Source organism: Vanessa atalanta, chromosome 12 (assembly GCF_905147765.1).
Source record: "Vanessa atalanta chromosome 12, ilVanAtal1.2, whole genome shotgun sequence".
NCBI classification, from domain to species: Eukaryota; Metazoa; Arthropoda; class Insecta; order Lepidoptera; family Nymphalidae; genus Vanessa; species Vanessa atalanta.
The window spans coordinates 2,223,723-2,249,862 of NC_061882.1; the positions used below are offsets into that span (position 1 = coordinate 2,223,723).

Here is a 26,140-nt window from a genome sequence, read left to right on the forward strand (position 1 = left end):
GTTAAGTTATAGAGCTGTAGGCTAAAAGACGATGACCTAAGTCCTAAACGAATTATTTTAAAATAACAAAGAGTTTTATATTCAAACAGTGTTTTACTCTGTATTTTAATTAACTTTGTGTTACTTATTCATCTGGCAAATGTTTTCACATTGTTCTTTACTTAAAACCAATTATAGATTGGAATTCGCTACCTCGTGCTTTTATTTCTGAAACGGTATTTTTCAGACTCGGTTGGAGAGGCCGAGAATGTGTTCTTCGTTTGCTATGCGAAAGTGGCAAGGGAGCGGACCAAAGCACGTTTCTAGAGGAAATCATACGAGCTACATTTACGTGAGTATTTTTATTGTATTATATCTATGTACGTTATTGTTTTCTACGTAGCATTTTGTACGGTATTACTTAATGAATTAAGCCTATAATCGTATGGAGAGTTAAGGCAATTTAAAACGTCGGTCTCATCAGTTATTCCAAAAAACGAATATCGATAGTGCAGTCGATTAACGGAATACTATACGTATTGATATATAAAATAATGACGAATAATTGATTTAATTCTATTATTAATTAGAATTTAGAAAATAATCCACGGACTTAAAAATATTCGTATCAAGTAAGAAATATTGCGATACTTTAAATATAATTTTATGAAATACTTTTGTATTAAATTAGAGAAAGTATTCTATTATGTTTTGAGTAATAATAAAAAATGTCACTTAATACAATTATTTACAGAAATAATTTAAGGAGTCAAATAAGTAGCCCAAGAGCTGTTTACTTAAATCGATTATGAAACTTAAGTTATATATCATTAGACAATAAGTAACTTACAATGCCTATTCCTCAAATTAGAAGCAGTAATACTTTATTGCTGTATTATAAATATTCCACTTGAATTGTACTCAATACAAGGGGAATATTTAAAGCAATATGCTTAGAGTTAGTGTTAACTCTAAATCGAAGTATTCGTATCGGGAGTGGAAAGGCGTTCTCCGCCATCTTGAATTACACGTTCAACAAATCACACAAAATTATATTCTTTATTGAAATTTTAAGTTTAGTCAAGAATATATAGTAAAATAATATTTTGTATAGTATGAGTAATTAGTAACTAGTACAATGTAAAGAAATGGCCTATTTATCTAGTTTTGCGGATTATTCCTATTATTCATCACGATAAGTCTTAAATTTCTTGTTCTAGCGACGTACAGCTTTTACGGTATTACGGCTCCTATCCAAACAGCTGAATTTATTTAATTGATTTTACTTGATTCAAGAAACTCATTCTATTACAGATTACCTCAAGGACGTGAATTTGAAGATAATATACATACTCAATATGATACAGCATACAGAGCAAAGAAAGATTGCGTTAATTTGTATCCACAATGCGAAGAATATACACACTAAATAATATGGAAATTGTTTTTGTAAATATTTAAAGTATATTTCGCCTTTTTGATGAAGCAAAGGATTTAGTCACTTAAAGTACATTAAATAATATAACTGGAATTATTGTTTTATTTTATCAAATAAAAATTGCTCTTCTTCTGACTAACTATATCATACCTTTTTACCGAAAAGTTAGAAAATTTACAATAAACTCCAAATAGGCTCCTAGAGATTGTCAGATACGACATGAAATAATAAATTAAACAAATGTAAACATTAAAATCTGGGAAGTAGAGCATAATTTTGATTGCACGAAGAAATTTCGCGAAGGTGTTAAACTAACGTAATGAGTGGAGACGGCAGTCGGTCTAATTCTTTGATCAAACATCCCGGGTCAGCGAACAGCGCTACACTCGGTTATATTAGTATGGACATTATTCTGATTTAACTATTAAATAAAATAAATTTTCCTAATTCATATCCTGATACGCTTTCAAGATCTTAACTACTGAAGCGATTATCATAAATTTTGCGATTAAATCGTCAGGGGCACAGAAAACTACATACATACATAACTCCTGTCCCCTTAAGGCGAAGCTGTGGACGAAAACTAGTATATAATAAATCTTATCAAGCCGGTTTCTCTCCCGTTACCGACGCTACAAAGTCAAAGCAAAAATTTACACTTATATACTTGGTGGTGCTTTGTGCAAGCCCGTCTGGATACCACCTGGTCATCAGATGTTCTACTGCCAAACGACATTACAGTAATGGTCGGTGGTGACCACTTACCATGTATCCTATATTCTCGTCCGCCTACCTATACCATGAAATCAGAAATACCTGAAAAAGAATCGGCAAATTAAAATCAACGGTTCTTTTTGAACAAATATGAATTTTAAATTTCTAAATTCTTTGAAATGTCACTACCTAATATAGCATCTTAAAACGAATACTTATTAGAAATGTTTATTAGTAACATTTAAAATATTTTGTATCTAATATCGAATTCGTTAATTGGAGTGAGTTCATTGGATATATTTATGCGTTAAATATCAATGATGAATCGTATGTCGTATAGCGTTTTTTGTGTTTGACATTGGTTACTAATTTAAGTTCCAATTAAATAATATATATTTAATCTGATAAATCTTTTATGAGTGTGCACCTGTGTGTGTTAAGTGTTGTTACGAGTGTGTGTGTTACGAGTTGCACTTGTGATACGTGTGTTGAGTGTGACGCATACACTTGTGCAGTTGGCTAATTCTGCCGGACTGCCACGGCTGAAATTAATTTAATCAGAAATTATAATCCAATAAAAATATTGTAGTTTCCGCATGATCACAAACATAGAATTAATAGAATACATTCTCTATGGTGTTTAGAACTCTCTATCGATTAATTCAGATTACATATCATAATGTAATTTCTAAAAAAAAAATCTTACCGAAAGATATGATAAAATTTTAATTATTATAGCCGATGATATAGCTTTGATTTAATGTAGAATATAAAATAATTTAATAGCATTTATTACGAGTTAAATTAAAAAAGTTTATTTTAATTTTTATATTTTACCAAAAATAGTAATAGTAACAGCTACAGGTCAAACTTTCTCTGGTCTAGAGGAGGATTGACCACTCCTCCACACTAGAGTGGTACCACCAATGTACCACAAATACTAATACAATACCACACCATAATTCAAATAACAAATCTCATTAACCTTAATTTTATAATTAATTCTGAAATTGTACATGAATAGTCAATGAATCTTAGATTTCGATTAAAACCTTTTTTTTTTAAATTGTATGTAACAATTGATATCAGTGTTAATTTAAAAAAAAAATTGATTATAAACTGTCATGTAAAATTAGAGAATATTGCGATTGTTATAACGGTAAATATTGAAGAGAAAAATTGAAAATCTGCTACGAGTTAGTTATTCAATTTGTTTTTAATCTGATATCTCTTTTTCACATACGTCTGTATCTAGTAAATAAACATAGTAAAAATAAACCGATGCAATTGATATATTTCAATTTGTTTTCGCTATAAAAGCGAACATTTTTAGTTGAGACCAGATTGGCACGGAGAGTTTATTATATACACGCAGAAAAGTCCTAAATGCTTTCGACTGATTTAATTATTTTTTCATTTTATATTTGAATCGTTTTTGCGATGTATTTGTAGGTTTATTTACAGATATATTTTTTTAAATTTAATCATGTAATATTGAGGTTATGTATCAAATTAATGAAATTGCTATTTCATATATATATAAAAGAAATCGACACGCCAGACGTGGAACAACGAAATTGACTGTTATCGAAAGGATATATAATAATATATAAATAGTAACGAAGTATATAGTATACGCGCCACGCACAAACAAGGAAGTAGGGAGAGGAGGGTAGGGAGAGTTGGTCTTACCAAGTTAATAATGACGTACAACACATGCCATGTATTACATACAATGAAATAAAATTATATTCATAGCGTTAAACCGTCTCGCTGTACTTTTCTAGTTCCATGTTATGTCATACAACAAACAGTCAACGCTAACAACATTTGCGTCAATCACATCCATTACAACAAGGGAGGCGTGTGGAGTAACAAATTTATTGAAAAAAAAAATCATATCTAAATTTACGTATCACTTGTAATTTATTAGAACTGTAACGAAAATGAAATACGGTTCGTATTTTGTTTTGATTTTGTCGACAATTATTATTGAGTGCGCGTGTATTAATTCAACGGATCAGTGCCCTAATATAAAAACATCGTTAGGAGCGATACGAAAGAGAAGACATTTGACTTTTCCTGATGGCAGTGATGTAGTCGTGAGTAATTATTCTATATTACAATTAAGATAACGATGATTCTATTTCCAACATAACTTGCCTGTTATTATATGACACTTCTATACTTATACTAAAAGGTAAGGCTTCTGATGTAAGGCATCCATCATCGTTTATTCTACCGCTAAACAGAAACACAATAATAACATCGAAATATGACCTTATTCCGGTTCAGGTGAGTGAGCTATAGTGATTCTTTGGAACGTATTCAAATGCCAATGGCAAACATTATTTTTTTATATATCAAGAGAATACATCAATACTTAGATCCTTAGGGTGTGCGAATCTTTGATGGTGTAAGGAATGATAAATAATTCCAACAGTGACAATGTCAACAGCGGATGTTATCCTTGCCACCAGATAACCTATTCGCCCGTTATTAAATAAAAAAAAAAATGATTATCAATGAACGAGCATCGTATTTCATAACTTTGCTTGTTAATTAAAATAAATTATTTGCAAATTTAAATGAATCCACATTCGTGTATCGCACTATATTATATTTCGTTGAAATAGTGCCGTTTTATAATGTTTTGGTTAATCTATAACGTGTTTGACGACAGGTCGAGATTCTGATCAAACATTGCAATTGAATTTAACTAGTTTAAATGTTTTGATGAATTTAAAATCCTCACATTAGTTTTGCATATTACAAAGTACGTTTCGAAATGTTTAATTAAATTTACTATTATCAAATGTTTGTTCTATTTCAATTTGATATTTTCAATTTACTTTGTAATAACTAATTTATTTTGACTACCTAACGTGTTTTAAATAGGTAGGCGGACGGGAAAATAGGTCAGCTGATGGTATGTGGTCACCACCGTAGACATTGGCGCTGTAAGAAATATTCACCATTCCTTATATCACATCAACGCAAACATTGGGACACTCAACCTTCAATCCGGAATAACCGGAATGAGTGGGTGGTACCTACCCAGACGTACTGGCCCAAAGGCTGCCATCAAGTAAATATAATATAGTTGATTCATGATCTTCATTCATGATCGTTTGCGAGATTTTTTTTCATGATATCATTAAATACAAGCATTTTATCAAAGACATGGAAATACATTTTTAAGATTTAAAAATTATATTATATATTAATAGCGTAAGCTGATTTTTGTCCCAGTGATTATGGGGCGATAGTTGTACACAAAAAAATGTTTATATATTTATTATATATTTTGAAGAGCTTCAGCCGTAGATGTGGAGAAATTTATTAAATTTTTTTTTTTTTTTTTTTATTATTCTTTATTGTACAAATAAAAGATGTACAGAGGGCGGACTTAACGCTATAACAGCATTTTCTGCCAGCCAACCCAGAATAGTGTAGGAGAGTAGTCAGTAGGGTGTGCACAGAAGTTAAAGAATAATTTTAAAAAATATATACATAGCAATACATGCCTATAAATATATATAATAATAATACAGTACATTTCGATATTATACATAATATATAATACATAAATATACATATACATAATATACATAAATATGCACAAACATATACATATATAAGTACATAAATATTTAACATATATACATAAGTATGTATATATATATATATATATATATATATATGAATCCAATTATGATAATAGTATTTATGAAAAGACATCACATAGTGTTGACAGACGACAAATAAAATTCTTTTACTTGGCGCTTGAAGAAGTCGCGCGATGGAGCTCTACGAATAGAATCAGGCAAAGTGTTCCAAAGCCGGGCTGCAACTAGAGAGAAAGAGTTGGAAACAAAGCCAGATTTATGGGAAGGTATGAAAAGGGTAAGGGAATGAGAGGATCGTAGGGGCTTATTATGAGTAGAGGAAAGAAGAGAAAATTTAGAGGATAAGTAAGTGGGAGCATTAGGGTCGGTGAGAATAGAGTAGAGAAGACATAGAAGCCGAGTATATCTACGTTCTCGTATAGGAAACCAGTGTAACTGTTTCATAAAACGAGAAACGTGGTCGAATTTACGTAAGCTAAAGATAAAGCGAATGCCAGTGTTAAGGAGACGATTAAGTTTATTCAGGTGTTCTTCCGAAAGATCTAGATAACAGGAGTCACCGTAATCAAGAATTGGAACCAAGAGGGTAGTAACAAGCTGGATTTTAGTTTCCATAGGCAAAAATTTTTTTAAACGCATTATGGAATGCATAGTGGCGTAAAACCTACGAGAAACTTCTTTAATATGTTCCCCCCAACTGAGTTTACTGTCAATGATAATGCCGAGGTCTTTAACACTACTGCTGAACTCTATTGGTATATTATTATATCGTAGGCTGGGCAGAGTCAGAACATCTAACTTAGCTAACTGTCTCCTGCTGCCTATAATGATGGCTTGACACTTGGATGGATTGACAGTGATACCATATTTAGCGGACCGAAGAGAAATGCGGTGGAGATTATCATTTAGGGAGTTAATAGCCGTGGCAAGAGCATTGACAGTAGAGTGTTCGTAGAGCTGCAAGTCATCGGCATACAGATGGTAGTGCGAAGTTAAAATTTTAGTGATGGCGTTTATAAAAACAGAAAATAACAGAGGAGATAATATGCCACCTTGAGGAACGCCGGCACTCACTTCGCACCAATCAGATTGTAGTTGACCAATGCGTGTGGATTGCCGACGCCCTCGAAGATAAGAAGAAAACCATTCAACGGTAGAGTCTGACAAGTTAGCATGGGAAAGAAATGCAAGAAGGAGGTCATGGTCTACTGCATTGAAAGCATTGCTAAAGTCAATTAACACGAGCACTGTGAGTTGCTGGTTTTCCATGGCAATACGAATATCGTCCGTGACCTTTAACAATGCTGTTGTTGTGCTGTGACCTGGGCGAAAGCCCGATTGGAATGGATTGAATAAGTCGCATTTATGAAGGTAGCAAGAGATTTGTTGGTGTGCAATGGACTCCAGGATTTTGGATAAAAAGGGGAGAATTGTTATAGGACGAAAATGAGAAGGTAGCGAAGGATTTGATATTTTAGGGAGTGGGAGAACAAAAGCCTTGCGCCACATCTCAAATTGTAACAGTTTAAAAAATATATATTTTTAGAGAGCGGAAAAATAAATTAAAAACAGTATAAAAAAAAGAATTGAAAACGTAATTAAAATTAAAGTAAATTATTATCGACAAACACCAATTCTAATTTAACTAATGCATACTATTTGACATTTAAAATTTCATTCAAATAAAGTTCCATAAGTTCCTTCGTCGTCATCTACACTTTCAATCAGGTGAGATGGAAGACAAACGCCAATCCTATACAACTATAAAAAAAATAAGTTACATAATTTAGGCGCCAAATGTCATCTACGTTTGTGACTTGCAGATTACTTTAATGAAATGAAAACCAAATCTGTCATAGGTATCGAAATTCCTAAAAAAATACTTTGAATAAACGCCAAGTTTCGCCGGCGACCCACTAGTATTAAATTACTATTCTATTGGTATTCATATAAAAAACTATGATAAACCGGCAAATGTTGGTCTGTCTGTGTACATATACCATGACGCCGATGTCCTCCTGAACGATTTCAGTCACGGCGGCAAATCTCAAGGGAGAACCAACTACGCAGGACATATTAAAGGCACTCCGTATTCCCTCACTCTCATAATCCGATTACATGGCAAATTCGACGTGCCCAGAAAGATTTCAGGCGCAGGAACAACGACTTTACGTGTTTTTCTAGTCACGGTAGTATATTCACACAAATTCCAGACTCCAGGTTGCTATTAAATTTTTTCGATAGAGATATACAATAACTTTTTATAATTTCGATCTGGCGTTTGAACCCAATCATCTTGATCAGATGGATCAATGATCTTATATTTAAACACTAGACCATCGAACCAATTTGACCGGTGAAGAAGGTAATAAACGGCGGCGCCATCTATTGGCAAGTAATAACAAATTAATCATTTAATCAACGCTGTAAAAGGAACTATTTACTCACAATGGCGCGCAAGATCTAAGATCTACGTCAAACTATTATTTAGTGAATACGAATCAAATCTCATTGTATTTTATTTTAAGTCTTCTAAACAAAGCTAAATTATATTTAGCTTTGGTTTGTTTGTTTCCCACCGTTCCCTTAATATCAATTCCACCATCACCGACGATATAATCACAACTTATTTTAAATTAAAACGGTCAATCATTTTGGCCATATCTGAGTCCGGTACAGACTGTAAATAATCTTTTTTTTATACTAATATTGTGAAACTGAAGAGTTTGTTTGTTTGGTTGAACATGATAAACTTAGGTAAAATTGGTTCGATTTGAAAAAAGTTTAAGATAGCTAACGTATTGAAGAAGGTTATCTATAGCCTTCCTTGATAAATTATTGGTCGTAGTGTGTTGGTATGGCGTACTATACCATTAGGCTATAACCATCAGGAGTAGTGTATCAATGAAAATTTTTTTTTTTTATTTATTTATTAAACCAAAAGAACAATACATTAATAATACACAAAACGGTACAACAAAAACCACAGACGGTTTTCCTGCGCACCGCGGATTCAAAAGACGATAACAACATATTAAAATGATAACGAATTAACAATGAGTATGAGTAAAAATAATAAGTGTAACAGAAATACAAAATTGAGGGTAGAACTAAAATAATAGCTTTGTAATAATGGTCGACGCTCGCGCACTGAACTAGTTCCAGGAATTTACAATTTGAATAGCTACACTATACAGCATGTTCCACATAGATTTTTTTTAATTTGTTTTTATAATTTTTTATGTTTAATTGTTTTTTTATATCATTAGGGATTTTATTAATTAAAGTAGGAATAACATATTCCAATACTCGCTTGCCGTAGTTATTATTGTATTTAGGAATATTTAATTTTTGATTACTGACATTTCTTAATTGCATGTTATAATTATTAGTATTTATTGTTTGATTTACATTAAAATTAAAATATTGGTCTGTTAGTAGCATGAACTCAATTTTAATATTAACTGGCATTACCTTGCAATAAATAAATAAGTTGTGATAATTAGTTTTATATAAGTCTTTAATTTTTTTTGGTACAATTGTTTTTAACAATCTTAGCTGCAGTTGATAAATTTGATTAATATGTGTTCTCCCTGTTAAACCATAGCTGCTGAGTCCGTATGAAATTATAGATTCGCCGAGAGTTTTATACAACATCAATAAAATTGAATATGGAATTTTATTACGTAATAGACTAAATTTTGCTAAAAGGGCTCGTAACTTATCACAGACACTATTTATATGGTCTTTCCATTTAAGACGGTTATCAATAATTAAACCAAGATATCGCTGGTTTTGGACCATATCTAATGAGGGACATTTACAATAATTATTACTATTTCTGTGTAAACATGTATGACTATGGGCAATGATCTTTAAACTACCATTATATCTGTTGTGACTTGAACTAATGTACATAGAATTTGTCTTTGTGACATTTATTACAAGACCTACATCATGTGACCACTTCGTAAGTACGTCAAAATCCGATTGAATTTGTTTTAATGCTTCGTCTATGTTATTGTGCGCTGACAGGAGACATGTGTCGTCTGCAAACTGATACATTTCACAGCTTTTAATAGCATTTTCTAAATCATTGACGTACGTTATGTAGTGCAATGGTCCTAGTACCGATCCTTGTGCCGTTCCGTGTGAGACGTATACTTCATCACTAAGCGATTCACCGATTTTAACACTGTATGCTCTGTCTTTTAAATAGTTTTGACACCATTTTAACAAAGGTCCTCTAATTCCATTATTTTCGAGCTTTTGCATTAAAACAGTATGTCTGAGCGTGTCAAAAGCCTTACTATAATCTATAAATACAACTATTACATGTTTTTTATCATTTAAATGCTTATTGACAGAGTCGGTAAATTTAGATAATAACTGCGTGGTACTCTTTTTCGGTTGAAAACCAAATTGCTTATGAGATAAAATATTATTATCTTTATAAAAACATTGTATTTGTTGACAAATATATTTTTCTACTATTTTATCTATTGTTGGTAGTAATGTAATAGGTCGATAGTTTTCGTAGTCATCACTTTTACCTTTTTTAAATAAAGGCCTGACTAATCCAAATTTTAAATCTTTCGGATACTTACCTGCAGTTATACAGTCATTAATCAATTTTGCTATTATTGGAGCAATTTTATCATTTAATTTTTTGAGATCTATGACACGTATATTGTCTATGCCTGGAGATTTGTTATTGTCAAGTGACTTAATAATATTAGAAACATTATACACACTAGCCTTTTTAAATCTACATGACATATTAACATGTCTTTCATAATCATTTATTTTTAGTAATGGTATTGTACATGTGGGTATAATATTTCTAACACTGTTTTTAAAAGATATTGCAAAGTTATTTGCAATATCCTTCATTGGGATGCTATTTTTGTTAAAAGCTTTTATAATAATTTTATCCAAGGAGTTTTTAACTTTGCCAGTTAATCTATTTACTATTTGCCATAATTTTCTATAGTCATTTTTATATTTATATATTTCGCTTTTATAATAGTTATTTTTAGTAATATTTATTATTTTATTTGCAAAATTTCTTGCTTTATTATATTTAAGTTTTAATATTTCATTTCCTATATCTTTCTTCCATTTTTTAAACAATTCATCTCTATATTTACATGCTCTGATTATACTTTTGTTCATCCAATGATTGGATGAACGATTTGGATTGTTTTTTATTTTTATTTTAGTTTTTGAGTTGTTATAGCATTTATTTATTTTATTTTTAATATACCTGTAGATATCATCAGGGCATGTCATACGATCGATTGGTGTCCAATCGATATCGTTTAAAAGCTGTTGCAAATGTTTATAATTTAAAATAGTTTTATATTTATCATCATTCTGTATAGCGGTTGAGCCAACACATGCTAAGGCAACCATTCGATGGTCGGCCAGTACAGTGTCGAGCGTCGAGGTGTATATGTCTAGTGAATGAGATCTCGCGTATATGTGGTCTATGCATGATTTTACTATTTTATTATTACGTAATCCAATACGTGTATAATCTGAAATCCCACACACCAGACCCAAACCGTACATCATATTGTTATATTTATGTTTGACAGGATTATTTATTTTTAAGTCAATGTTTATATCTCCCAACAAAAACAAGTCATTAGATAATTTAGTGTTTTTAATAAGTTGTTCGAGTTCCTCAATAAACAGATGTTTACTTAAGTTCGGAGGGCGGTAAAGTGCACACAGATTAGCGACGTATCTGTTCGGTGTAACTAAAGTGCCCAGAATACATTCAAAGTGTTTTGTTTGTGATTTAGATATGCTATATTTATGTTTTTTGTTGATATATATAATTATACCGCCACCTCTGCGCGCCTTACGCAACTCTGTGTACATTTCAAATCCATCCAAACCATACATACAACTTAATGAGTCGGAGATATTTGCCTCAGTTACTACAACAACATCGATTGATTTCTGAGATAAGTTAATACATTGTTCTAAGGCAGAAAAGTTTTTTATCATAGATCTTATGTTTATATGGACGCAAAACAGTTGGATATTATTACTATGTGGTATATTAAAAACAAAATCCTGTATGTTCGTACAATTAGATAATTCCAGTAAATCATCATTTATTACTTCCATTTTAGTTAATTGTGAGATATTATAAATTGTAAACTATAAAAGACTATAAACTATAAACCGTAAACACTTAAAGAAAAAGGATAAAATAAATAAAAAAATTGAGAAATACCTTTTCTTATTACAAGTAAGTTTTAATTATCAACTAAGCGACTTATGTCCTTTATTGATCTTAGTATGATAGGTACACTATCACTGTCCTTACGTACACGAATAACACCCTTTTTACACCATATAAACTTGTACTTATCCTTAAGTTGTTGTTTTGCATTCCATAATAAATTTTTATTATACGGTGTTAGGGATTCTCGTATATATACTATTTGTTGACCGGACTTTGTACCTGTATTTACAACAACATCCTTTACAGATATCTTACACTTTTTTGATGTAGTAATCCATTTGTTTTGAATAGTTTCATTCTTCATTTTTAATAGCATCGGTCCCGGCATTTCATTTCGACTCGAGCCCACTTTCGTCTGAATACTTACTACATCATCTTTTGGTAATTGCAATTTATTTGCAATTTCTTCAACAATCAACCTTGCGTCTTCTTTATCATTGTAAAGTATATTAGATATCTCAATTTGATCACCCAATTTTTGTTGCTCGATCTCCTGTAACCGTTGTTCTAATGCACCAATTCTAGTTTCTAGGTTAGAATTTTTATTGCTCATTTCTGTGTTTTTTCGTTTTAGTTCCTGAATTGACTGCTTGCAAAACTCGAGACCTTCCACCAATTCATCCAGCTTGTCACTCTGATACTGTAGCGATTTCATAAAGTCCTTCATTTCTCGTTGTATAGCTTTTTCGATTTCTTTGGACATATCGCTTACCATTTGTTTTATATTTATTCGCATATCCTGAGATGTATTATCTTCATCCTCGTCATCCTCCTCCGGTACGATAAATGAATTACGTTTTAAACAGTTGCTATTGCATTCTTGACACGTCCATTGTAGATTTTCGGTTGCACGCAAAGCAGCAAGTTGTTTATTTGTTAGACCAGAACACGAAGTATTTCCATGTACTGTTTTTTCACATTTATTACATTCCAATCCAGGATATCGTTTGGTAATATTTTTTGCACACTTATCACATTTACTCATTTTGCATCTATTACACACCGCGCAAATACGTGTTGACTTAACGAACTACCGAACTGAAATTTGCGGAAACGGAAGAAAAAATATATAGGAGCTTCCGTTGCCTGCGCTGCGTAAATAGTTAAAGTTTCACAACAATCCTGTATGTAATACAGATGAGCAAAGTCGGGACGAGGACTAGTCGTTTATAATCTTAATATGAAGCATATATGTATGTTGTCAGTGGGAATTGTAACAACTTGAATCTTAGTAGAGTTGTATCTGTAGTTTATATAAGAGATTCAATAATTCTTATGTATAAAATTGATTATATAGTATTATATCTTATAATATATTATATGGACATTCTACTCCTACAGAAAATAAGGCTTCGTAGCTTACGATGTTGATCCGTCGTAGATTGGTTGGCATTAGCAAAGAAATAAAATCAATACGTTGTATTTTACTCCACTACAAAGCCAAAAGTATTGCGTTTACCAATTTTGGATACTTGTGTGCTGACTGACATCCTAATCAAAATATTCTTTTTTCAAATGTATTACAATAAATAAGTGAAAAAAATATATTAAATTGTTGAATTAAATGTTCCTCGGTTCGGAAAGTATAAATTCTACAGAGAAGAGCCGGCAAGAACCTCAGTACTCACTATTTTCCACCATTTCTATTACAGTGTATGTCAATAAAGTACAATTTTTATACACGTATATCCTGTCTAGAGATCAACGAATACTAAGTCCACGCTTTTTTATCATTAATATAATATTTTATTGAATAACATGCGTTGTTTATTGATGTTTGTGACATGAGATTTGATTTTCTTAATAAGACAAGTTGAAATAACCATGGAGTCGGTGACTTGATGTTATTAGTTAATCTTTCCTCCTCGTGTCCAAACAATGATCGTCCACCTTTCTTAAAATCTGTTAATATTACTGTGAATATATAAAATATTGTTGTAAACATATTGTGAAGCAACTGTAAATATACCCACTTTATTAAAAACATCCCGGGGAGAGTCCCGAGCTCCAAGACTTAAAATAGACCAAATAACTCTTTTTCCAAAATAGAAATACTTAAAAACTTAAATGATTTCATTACTTTTTATTGACATTATATAGGAAAATATCTACGGTGATATGAAAAGTCATCAAAATAAAACATAGTTTTGTTTTAGATTTATTTATATGAATATTTATTTACTTACCGGAAAAATTTTGGTAGTCGTATATAAAAATCTTTAAAAAAAAATCCAAAATCTTTAAATATCAAGATGTATAATTCTACACAGGATAACGTAGATAATTAAAACTCTGGAGTTCGCTTTCGTTAATCTCCAAAGATAATTTAAAAACGTAATATAAAATATTGTCAGTGGAAAGGAAGGAAAAGGTGCACGTGGCGCTTGTGCCTTTCTTCCTTTCCACTGATGATATATAATTTGAATTGATGAATTTCTTAATAAGATTAACTGCTGAATTATGTATGTTTCTTCTTTTTAAATAATCCAAATCGATCGTTGATCGTACATTTTAATTAAAATAATTGAAAATTAAAAAAATTTTGTAAACTCTTCTTGAATAAAATAGTCCTTAATTTAATTTGAATTAAGAACAATGTAATCTGATTGCTGTGTTAATTGTTTTTATTTTGTTCTCAGCTCACGATCTCATTGGTTAAAGCTTTCATGACTCACGCACCGTCAGGATGGAACATTGCGCTGGAGATTGATGTCATATTTCCTCTGCCTGATGCCAAGTTCACGAATGCTCATTTCAGGAAGAAATTGCACCATCGTCAAAAAAGAGAATTCTGGGAAAGACTTCAAAATGCTATAGATTAGTAAGCATTGCTTTATAGTTTAAAGTAATAATTTTTAATTAAATGTTATCATTGTAATCGAAAATCATGTAATTGAAATATATTTTGTATGAATTATAGATAGATATTATAGATAGATAAGTTTTCGATATCACTTTATATTAATTTTGTCGGTAAAACTTAAATTAACTTATGCCGCGTTCAGATGATCGATTTAAGTCAATCACTAATCTGAAGCGGTTTGAAGCGTCTGAACATTTTCAATTCTGATTCAATTTGAAATTTGAAAAATTGGCCACGTTTTATTGATTAAGTTTAAAACATTTTGTAATATGTTTTTAATGAAACATTATTATTTTTTTCAGTCACAATTTAAACGGCCGTGCATGTGTTTTAAGGAGCATTTGCGAAGCTAAATCTCATCTTGCTCCACCGGGAAAGTCTTTAGTGCACGATCTCCTTAGAGCAATTTTTACGTAAGTGTCAATTTTTATATAGTTCTTTGACCTTTATACTTAAAGGTGAAAAATGTATGTATTTATTTTTTATAATTATAGTGATATACGTAATATGGTATATGAATATGCCCCCAGATGGTAAATGGTAGCCACCGTCCATAAATATTGACTCAATACAAGTTTTTATTGATGACGTCGAAAATAAATATTTTGCATTCATATTAAATAAAACCTTGGGGGCTATTATTGAGTCGATTACCTCAGTTATAACAGGAAGTTTTAAATATCACACGTTGGATAAGCGCTGGATAATCGTACACTCCAAACCTTAAATACTGCTGCGTGTTATATAAATGGAAACACATGATTGAATATTACGTTAAAATCGGCTACTGATTTTTCTGTCCGCGGATAAATATCTATAATAATATTACAAAGATGGAGCGTTTTCTTCATTTGAAGGTGTTACTCTCAGGAGTACGAAGTTGTTTTTTTTTGTGATAGAATGTAAGTATGGTAAATAAATATATAAACGATTTAAGCAGTAACGTTAAATGCAAGTGAAACCACTCCGAGCAACTAGTATTTTATAAACTGTCAAGTCAAGTCAAGATTCAATAGAAGAGTAAGGAACAGATAATCTTAATTAAAGATAGAGGGTTTCTAAACAAGCACAACTGAGTTTCTGGAAATCTTGTGCAAATCTTATGGAAATCATTAATTAAAGCCCGTACATATGTGTGTGTGTGTGTGTGTATTCAATAATAAATAGTGGAAAAACTTTGTGGAATAAGTTCCAAACCGTCACCATTATTGGAGATGAAAAATATAGATATTTGTAGGTATCGTTAGACAATCACACAGGATAGAGATATCTATGATACGATTTTGTGTTTCCTTTCTATGATATTTAACAATAAAAGATAAAGATAGTTACTCTTTAAATATAAAATCATATTTATATACAATAACATTTACATATTATCTTGTATTATTGCAAATTTTCTCTACTCCTTTATTTAACATGCTTATTTATTTGAAAATAAACTAAAAAAACGACGACATTCGGTCGAAATACAACGACGTGTATTTTCATATGGTGTGTTTCTCCATATCAAGTTAATTGCCTTATAATCCGCGTACGTGACGCTTATCTATACGTGTTCGGATTAAAGCAAAATATTAATTTCAATAGCGGTTTCATACTAACAATAAGAAGTTCTCGTGAAAACTTAATTACTTTGACGGATTTTCTTTAACTCGTAATTATTGATAAGATCATTGTATTATTGTAAGTTTTTTACGAGGTTTCATAACGAGAAACTCATTACGCGTTTCTCCCACATAAAATAGGGGGGTATGTGGGATTCGACGGTGATCAGGACGCCTAGTGCGCTCTAGTACACCGGAATACCGACTAAAATACGAGCGCTGAAAAGACGGAGAGGGTTCCGTCTTTTCATCGATTCAGGATCGTATTCGCATGCTACCGTGACGCCCTGACGGTCGAGCCGCCTATGCGGGCCCCTAATTCCTAGGGGGAATTCCCAGGGTACTGAGAACCCTCTAGTCCCTGCGGCGCCTGTTGAGGCGGGAGGAGAAGGTGTGCATAGCGATGCTTCCGTTCAACGTCAAGCATAAATTAAATACGTGGAAATTTAGTGGTTCATCTGGATTTCAACTGTTTAACTTCAACGTGCTCTAACCACTTGGCTAGCTAGGCTTATTGTATGACATTATTTATTAAAAATATTATGAGTATCCTTAACTGGCTCCCCGAGGAGCCCGGTTGCCTTCCAAAGGTTTTTCCTGCGTGAAATGAAAAAGGTAATTTGTTTCGGGAAAAATAAGCAAATAAAACCTTCCGCTCTATAAAATTAATAGAACTACAATGTTTAGTTTTTTTGAAAGAAAATTATATTTGTTTAAGAGAATGTGATTTATCAACATGTATGACTGTCTTCAAAATTGTGAAATCTTTAAATAATATCATCAAAAAATAATTTAAAATTTCATTTATTTTCCTTCATGGATTGAGCCTTTAGTTATTGTATTCAATGCGTATTGAGTAACTGTTGTCACTCGCAAGTGTCTGTTTTTATTACTCACATATAGTATACATTTTTATAACATAGGTCAGTGGAAGGTCGAATGGGCGAATCAGGAAATCCGATGATAGGTGGTCTCCACTAGCGCCGTTTGGAATTTTAACCATTCCTTACATCGCCAATGCGCCAACCTTGGGAACTTATTACTAACATATATCGTCGTTGATCTCTCATAAGTAATTTATATTATAAGTAAAATAATATAACATTATTATTAACTACCCGTCACAATTCCGTTCGGTTGAAGTACGAATTATATTTACTTTCCAAACTCAGATCCACCTACGAGGCCCAATCTAAACCATCCCTACTCGGACCTACTCAAATAAACACAAAATCAATTCCTCAAAATCAGTCAAACCATTTAGAACGAGTTTAGTAACACACACACATAGAAGTTTACCGATATTTATTTGTATGGCTATTGAAAATAAATGAAAGTATTCAACTTTTCCTTGCGAAGCCGATAAATAGTTGCATTTTATTAATGTATTTTGAAATTTTGTTAGCTTAAATAATATTAATTACGTGTAGTGCTTATATAATATATTAGTCCGATATGTACTTTTAATATAAACATAATGGCGATGAATATACGTCATATAAATTTAGTAAATTTTTTATTCAATTTTGTTAATCATTAATAGGATAGTGGTTAGCTTGAGTGGATCGAACGCAACCCTTATGAGGTTTTCGTTTTATATATCTTTATCTATGGCGGAGAAAAATCCTTCTGTCAAAAGAAAGCCTCTTCCATATATTCGTTGACCCAAAGTAAATCAGCTCCATACCTCTCTTTTTGACAGAAAATATGTTCACCCTACCGAGGGATAGATGAAATTCATAAGTCGTTCAATCAATACATATTTATTCAAATAGTTTGGAGTCACATTTTAATACATTTTTATTATGTAATAGGTAGGTTTAAAGGTATGCCACTATATAAGAGTAGTCACCACACCACACTTATACTGTAAAAGTATTAACTATTACCTACATCGCCAATACGCCACCAATTATGATGTTATGTCCCTTGTACCTGTAATTACACTGACTCACTCACCCTTCAAACTGGGACACAACAATACTAAATATAGCTGTTTGCTGTTAAAATATATTATAAGTGTTCCTAAATAAATACCGGGTATTTTTCTACCAATCAAATTACAAAGCATATATTTAAATTATTATATATATTCTGTATGATTGGCTTTTAATTAAAGTTTATTTTGTATCAGGTTTCAATTTATTAATTTGCATGAAAATACATGTTTAAATGTAGCATTTGTTGCAGAATTGAAGTCTGATTAACGAAAGATGGATTAACTTTGCAGGCATGGAAACTTGGTTTTAAGTATCTCATAACTTCTCTTGTTTATATAATGTTTGTTACGATTATCAATATTATAGTCGATATTATTATATATGTGAAAGTTTAAATATTTATAACTTTTACTTATATAAGATATCTAGAGCTGACCGGCGTTAAGCAACAGACGAAATCATATAATTGTTGTAAATGCACAGTTTGACTGTAATCTAAGCTTGTCAAAAGCATCTCGAAAGTATTTTAGAGCTCTGAGATTTGAATTCACAGCAAACTCGCCGATGTAGCCGAACATCTTTCTTGAAGATTTTTTATTATTAATAATAAATAACTATAAGTTAAACTCCGATTTCGTTTAGCGTAAAATATTGGACAGAAGGACGAGCACGTTAAATGCAAACGTGGAGTAGAATTTGTCATATGCGGTTTGCGAGCCACTTGATTGATAGCACACGGGATAGTGCAGAGCCACGTACGTATGTTGTATAGAACCGTTTGATATCGAAATGGTCAACAGAATTTTTGACTGACGTTTAATTTTATTGTATTCATAGCAGTGCTGACAGAGTAAAACAGAACCACTCTATCTTGACCCGTGGGTCAGCGTTGTGAGCAAACTATCATGCAGTTTGCTTGTATATGAGCTAAGGGGTAAAAAAATTCGTATTCAGTAGGAAAATTTTAAATACTTCCGATATCATTTTGTGGAATGATTTCGGATAGTAAAACAAGATTGTAGAGGTTTTTCTGCTGGTGAATATTTTATCAAGCTGCTCCAAACCGGGTTGGTAGATACATATGTCATACACACATGGCAAATTTTCATCCGACAAATGCAAGTTTCCTGTCTCATTTCCTTCACCGCAAAGCAAGAGATGAATTATGAACACAAATTAAACACATCAAAGTTCAGTGCTTGCTCGGTAATTTTCTGTTACGATTCACGTGTTCTAAAACCTCGTATTTACCAGTTTTCTCAATATTAAAATCTGTGTTATTAGCGTGACTGCTAATCTCAAGTATTTGCTCAAGTAGTTACGTAAATGAATGGAAAAAACATCGATGTCTGCGACTTTTTTTATGGTTCTTTTGGCAAACGAGCTGACAGCTCACCTGATGGAAAGTAATTACCACCGCCAATGGACATTTGCAAACCCAGGGCCTTGAAATAACTGATTAGGAATTGTTGACTTTTAAATAAGAACAATTTAGTCGGTTTCCGCCTTCGTAAATAGTTTTATATTATAAATTATGAAAAAAGTTTAATGAAAATGTATGCTTTCATTTATTTGGAATGTAAATGAAAAACTATTTAGTTAATTATTGATTCTTTAATTATGAGTTATTTTAATAACAGAGAATCAATCAAGATCACCGAAAATATCAAAATAGTTTATGTCGGTAGTACATGAACTTTCTAGTGATACAAAAATGAAGAAGTATTGTAACAGATTCGAAATATTATACCTCCGACTGTGATATTAATTTCACTTGCACCTTGAAGCGTAGCAAGCTATCAGGAGGTTACTTTTTTTTTAATTCACCCCTCGAAAGGCTAAGATGTCGGGTGAGAGTAAAGTGTTATAAAATTCGCATCAATAATGTCTGCGTTTTACGTATTTTGAATTTGTTCGACTTTTGAATTCTCTACCACGTAAAATTATAGTATGTTCAAACATTTTAACTTTAAATGTAAGAACAGTATCAATCCCACCTAAGAGTTGGCGAAATATATCCATTCTCTGTGTAACACAATATTTTATGTTAAATACAATCCGTAAGAACAAATTTGATAAATAACCAGATTACAATTGTTTTTTTAATTACATTAAATATAATCAGCAACATTAACAATACAGTAACGTATTTTACAAAGTAAAAGGTAAACTTTTTAAAGGTAATGTTTCACGTATCTAGTGAACCAGAGAAATGCAGTGAATCGAATAATTTTAAGTAGGCGATGGACATGTTTCAGGAGGGGACGTCACAGTTAAACGCAGTGCGATGCTTGTTAAAGTAAATATCTACGTTACTTAACTCGAGAGTCCTCAGAAGTTTTCTATTTTCAAATTGAAACTATATTAAAGTCATCTTGAATGAATCAGCTTATAAAAATATTATTATTGTAGAATAAAATATATATTTTTTTTAAATTTAATTTTCACTTTTTGTATCAATTAATGGCCTTTTGCAAGCCGGTTTGGGTAGGTGTCACTCACTCATCAACTATTTTACCGCCAAACAGCAATACTTGGTATGGTTCTGTTCCAATTCAGCACAAGGTACATAACATCTTAGTTTCCAAAGGTTGGTGGCGCATTGCTGATGTAGGGACTGACTAACATTTCCTACAGCGCTAATGTTTATTTAGCGGTGATGACCGCACGAGATGAGCCGAGATGGCCCAGTGGTTAGAACGCGTGCATCTTAACCGATGATTTCGGGTTCAAACCCAGGCAGGCACCACTGAATTTTCATGTGCTTAATTTGTGTTTATAATTCATCTCGTGCTCGGCGGTGAAGGAAAACATCGTGAGGAAACCTGCATGTGTCTAATTTCAACGAAATTCTGCCACATGTGTATTCCACCAACCCGCATTGGAGCAGCGTGGTGGAATATGCTCCAAACCTTCTCCTCAAAGGGAGAGGAGGCCTTTATCCGAGCAGTGGGACATTTACGGGCTGCTAATGATGACCGCACCATTTACCAGTCCATATACGTACATCATAAAAATAAACAAGTAAATAATAATTAAACATGAAATACCAGTAAGCTTTTTAAGAGCCAAATTTAAATTAACAGCTAAATCAATAAAATAATCAACATTTGAAAATTATTTACATTCACCTCTATAAAAGGTTTTTTTTTTTAATTTTGAAAGAATATACTTAAGGATATATATTATGCGCTTTTGTTTTTTTTTATATGAACGACCAATGGCACATTTCATAAGTATGCCATTCAAAATAATACATTTTTTAATGAAGTAATTTTTTAAATATCAATTAAATAAGCATGATAATTTGTATATTAAAGTTGAGTAGGCCTAAGGGCGACACTCAAATGAGACAGCGTCGATAATGTATCACCAAAATATGAGCAAAAGTCGTATTTTGAAAGGCATCCAGTGCGCTGCCTTTGGGCTATATTTTAATGAAATGTACATCAAAATTCGCTTGTTATATCCATAAATAATTATTGAAAATAACAAGTAGGGTAAATGTTATAAGTAATAAGATTATGTCACCGTCGTTTAAGCCACTTGCGTGATCCTTGCAATGCTTTGCTTCAATGTATTTGAATCTAATCACGCATAAAAACTGCCATTTAAGTCAACGCCCATAATCACCATAATTGTCAATGAAGCTCCAATATCCAGGAATATGATTGTCGCCTCTAACATGTCTCAAATGTGAGGATGATGCCCATCATAAGGGGGATTGCTGGCACATGCTACCCTTATCCCTGAAGAGACGGAGTGGGTACTGGTGGTTTTTTAATGTGAGCTGGGATGTAGCAGGCGTTCTCAGCAACGGTGGTGAGTCCTACAACCCCCCCCCCCCTTAACGTGGAAAATGCGTAGAATCGTTTTTCCAGTAAGAAAAAAAAAGGTTACTCATCCTTTAACATAGAATACTAAGTGTATTTGATGGATGAATAAAAGATGAATTGGTGACAATTTAGGCGACCCCGTATAATGTATAATTTTGTCCTCGTGTGACTCTTGTATACTTGTGTGCGTATTTATTCCTATAATTATAATACTGTCGATTAAGGGAGAATTTGGTTTAATATTTTTAACATTAGTTAACAAATAATGGTTAATAATTTCAAATGAGAGCTGAGATGGCCCAGTGGTTAAAAAGTGAGCATCTTTACCGATGATTGCGGGTTAAACCCAGGCAAGCACCACTGAATTTTCATGTGCTCATGTGCTCGGCGGTGAGTAACTTGGTGGTAGGGCTTTGTGCAAGCCTAGTCTGGATAGGTACCACCCACTCATCAGATATTCTACCGCCAAATAACAGTACACTGTATTGTCGTGTTCCGGTTAGAAGGGTGAGTGAGCCATTGTAATCACAGGCACAAGGGACATAACATCTTAGTTCTCAAGGTTGGTGGCGCATAGGTGATGTAAGGAATGGTTAATATTTCTTACAGCGCCTTTGTCTATGGGCGGTGGTGACCACTTACCATCAGGTGGCCCATATGCTCGTCCGCAAAACAATGCCATAAAAAAAAAATGAAAAGATCGTGAGGAAACCTGCGTCTGTCTAGACATTCGGCCACATGTGTATCTACCAACGCGCATTGGAATATGCTCCAAACCTTCTCCTCATAGGGAGAGGCCTCAGCTCAGCAATGGGAAATTTGCAGGTTATTACTGTGTATTTGTGTGCGTGTGTATAGTTTCTAGCGTTATTAATTGAAAATATTCATGAGAAATAAGTAGAGGAACGACCACTGCTATTGTAAAAGTACGAAGTATTGAATTCTTACTCGTCGAAGCACTCAGGGTGAAATTCTCAAGGGACACATTCGAGTTTAAATCTTGTAATTTTTATATCCGCCATCTTATATTTTTATATAACATGATTTCATTGAATATCTTTGAAAATATTTTATGTTGATATTCAAAAATATAATTAAAAATTTATATTTATTACTCAAAAAATATTTGATTTGCTTACTGATAGTAGACTTGTCTACGAGGCGTAGATTATAAGTATCCCTAAAATAACTGTTTCGAAGTCCCATAACAAATATGATAGATACAAATGGCTCTTAAGAAGATTGGTTCTTGATGTTAAATATTAGAATTGAAGTACGTAAATAATTTATGAATATAATCTGTGATGCATCAAGATTTACTGAATTTGGTCTAAGCTATTGGTATTCCAAAGTAACATATTTTTACTTGAACGATTTCACGTTTCTACACAGATGTTTTTCTTTGTGTATTTTCTGAAATTAAAAGGAGATTATGACATTATTTTATTAACATTACGTGCGAGTCTCAGATTATAAAACAAAAGATGGAGCGCGGGCAACATTAAGAAACGGTCAAATTTATATACTTAAGGAATTAATATTGATTACTACACGTGAAAAGTACTGTCACTCTAAGTATCAATTATTTATTATTGACGTATATATTAACAAATCGTTAATTGCTACACACACTACCGGAAATTTACATTCGCTTTTGATTTTATATTCGCTTTTATTGCTTCACTATAATGTTCCAAACACTCTCTCTGCCTTTTATTTATAATCTGATGTACAAGTATTGGAATTCGACAGCTCTATCGATATTGCATTTCCACGATTCGCTGAAATTGTAATTCTATACTTGCTAAACGATCATCTCTTTTAAGGTGCAAAGAACAATGAATATCAATATAATTTTCTTTAAATGCCACTTCTAATATTAACGATGCTTTATTGATCTATTTTAGTATCACGTCGTGAAACAGATTCAATTATAGAGGATTGATTATTTATTAACAGTTCGATAGTAAATGTATTTTTTATTTCAGAGCTCCAGTCCATGAAGAAGATTTTACAAATGAAGTGGCTGACACATATGGTGAATTATTAGATCCTAGTTTCTGTGATCAAATCAATGACTGTCCGTTCTCTCTCCTTCATTTTACTTTATCGATGAACAGACAGAAACTCTGAGTGCAATTTAAAAAATATACCAAGATTGTTAACACAATTATACCATTAACGCTTACAATATAAACTTTTTGGTTTGGTTTTTGGTCCGCAAAACGTTCTTGTTTTAAAAGTATTTGAAACATTATGTGATAATAAATTTTGTTATTTTTGCCGAAAGATATGACGAAGATTAAATTAAAAATAAATAATAATGTAAGTTAATTCAATGACGTCATGAATCATTGAACTGTCTTTTGTTTTTAATCTTATATATAAATTCCAAAAGTTGCATATCTAGATGTTTCATTTTAGTCTATATCTGCTTCTGACTATGTTTTTGTGATAATATGTGGATAATTGATCAGTTTTTATATCTTTCAATTTAATTATTAATTTTATGATAGCTGTATGACTTCCTCAATTATAAACAATAAACAAAAATAAACTGATATTTCAATATTTTTTTTATGATATATTTCGTATTTACGATTTGAGTAATACGAAAAATAACACTAATACAGTCAATGCAAAGAAGAAAATATTCTTCAATCGTTTTTTTGTACCTACATAATAAAATATAACAAATATTTATTTAAAATATGATTGAAATTAAAGGCGATTCTTTAAACAAAACGGAGTGTTCATTTTCAGGGTTCTGTACCTTAAAATAGAAATAAACAGAAAACCTTCACGAATAAAACTATTAGCTAAAAGACGACCTCAAAGCTTTTTACTTCAAAAACGGGATGAGCTATCAAGTCATAATTAACATTGTATGCTAAGGCATCCGGAGCTTTAGTGAAGCAAATTCTAGTCTAGGAACTAGAATAATAACATTAAATCCAACTCACTCAAAAACCAGAAAGACTCATTAGGGATTGTATGTTTTCTTACAAATTTGGAATTAAGCACATGGATCTTGAGACAAAAAATACAATAGCTCATGTAAGCATTCATCGCTAATTTACGTACAATACTTAACTCTGTGTAATTTAATTTAGTATTTTTTTCATATTCATTTGTAGGGATGAATTAGCATGACTGAGTTACTTACATTTTTATTTATTTGTTTTATATAGAATATAGAAAACTAATGAACTTTTTCTACATCGACTCGGCCGGGAATCAAATTCGGGACCTACCCATGAAAACCGGTGTACACTCTATCTTGCCACCATTCCATGTGGTCAAGATTTATACAACAATTTTAAAAGGGACAACACCACTGTGACGCCATCATATTTGTATATATTCAATTACTTTATGTTAATAATTCTTATGTAAATAAAGATATATTAAATCCTAGTATCATTCAAAATCCTTGAAAACAGATCTTGGTACTATTATTCTTAAATATAATATTGATTGGTATGCTTTGAATAAAAAACGACGGTGTATCTTGATAATGTAGAGAATAATATTAAAAAGTTTTTGATTATATGTGTTCTATATTATCGCCCTACTCCTTACCGACGACGTTCTAAGCCGAGGTTCGCAAGAGACGTTATCAGAGCGAACGTCAATTATGAGCTTCTACGTGGGCGCCCCTTTTCACGGTTGAGTCTCAATATACCCCCTTTCTGGCTCCTTAAACGCCGTCAAGAAAGGCTGCAGTGTGAAACATTTCGAAAATAAAACCATTCACTTTCAAATTTAGTTGATTTTGTTCTCTCTCTTTGATAAGTTGTTCGAACTAATAAAGATGAAACTTTGATATACAGAGTCTTTCAAAGATTATTTGACTAATGTTTTAATAAATA

General features: G+C 32.0%; 1 protein-coding gene across 1 annotated transcript; it reads left to right on the forward strand.

Annotated features, from left to right (window-relative positions):
- The first annotated feature begins 4,077 nt into the window (after window positions 1–4,077).
- Window positions 4,078–24,438, forward strand: LOC125067900. Its single transcript, XM_047676796.1, has 4 exons — window positions 4,078–4,233; window positions 14,662–14,843; window positions 15,188–15,298; window positions 24,257–24,438. Exons 1-4 carry the CDS (start codon window positions 4,078–4,080, stop codon window positions 24,399–24,401), a joined length of 594 nt encoding a protein of 197 aa, XP_047532752.1. The 3' UTR covers window positions 24,402–24,438.
- The last annotated feature ends 1,702 nt before the right edge of the window (window positions 24,439–26,140 follow it).

Excerpts from the sequence above, each read along its gene's own strand:
- LOC125067900 (XM_047676796.1), top strand. The coding sequence starts at position 4,078 with ATGAAATACGGTTCGTATTTTGTTTTGATTTTGTCGACAATTATTATT. Across the intron at positions 4,234-14,661 it reads CTGATGGCAGTGATGTAGTC|CTCACGATCTCATTGGTTAA; the intron begins GTGAGTAATTAT and ends TTTTGTTCTCAG. Across the intron at positions 14,844-15,187 it reads CTTCAAAATGCTATAGATTA|TCACAATTTAAACGGCCGTG; the intron begins GTAAGCATTGCT and ends TATTTTTTTCAG.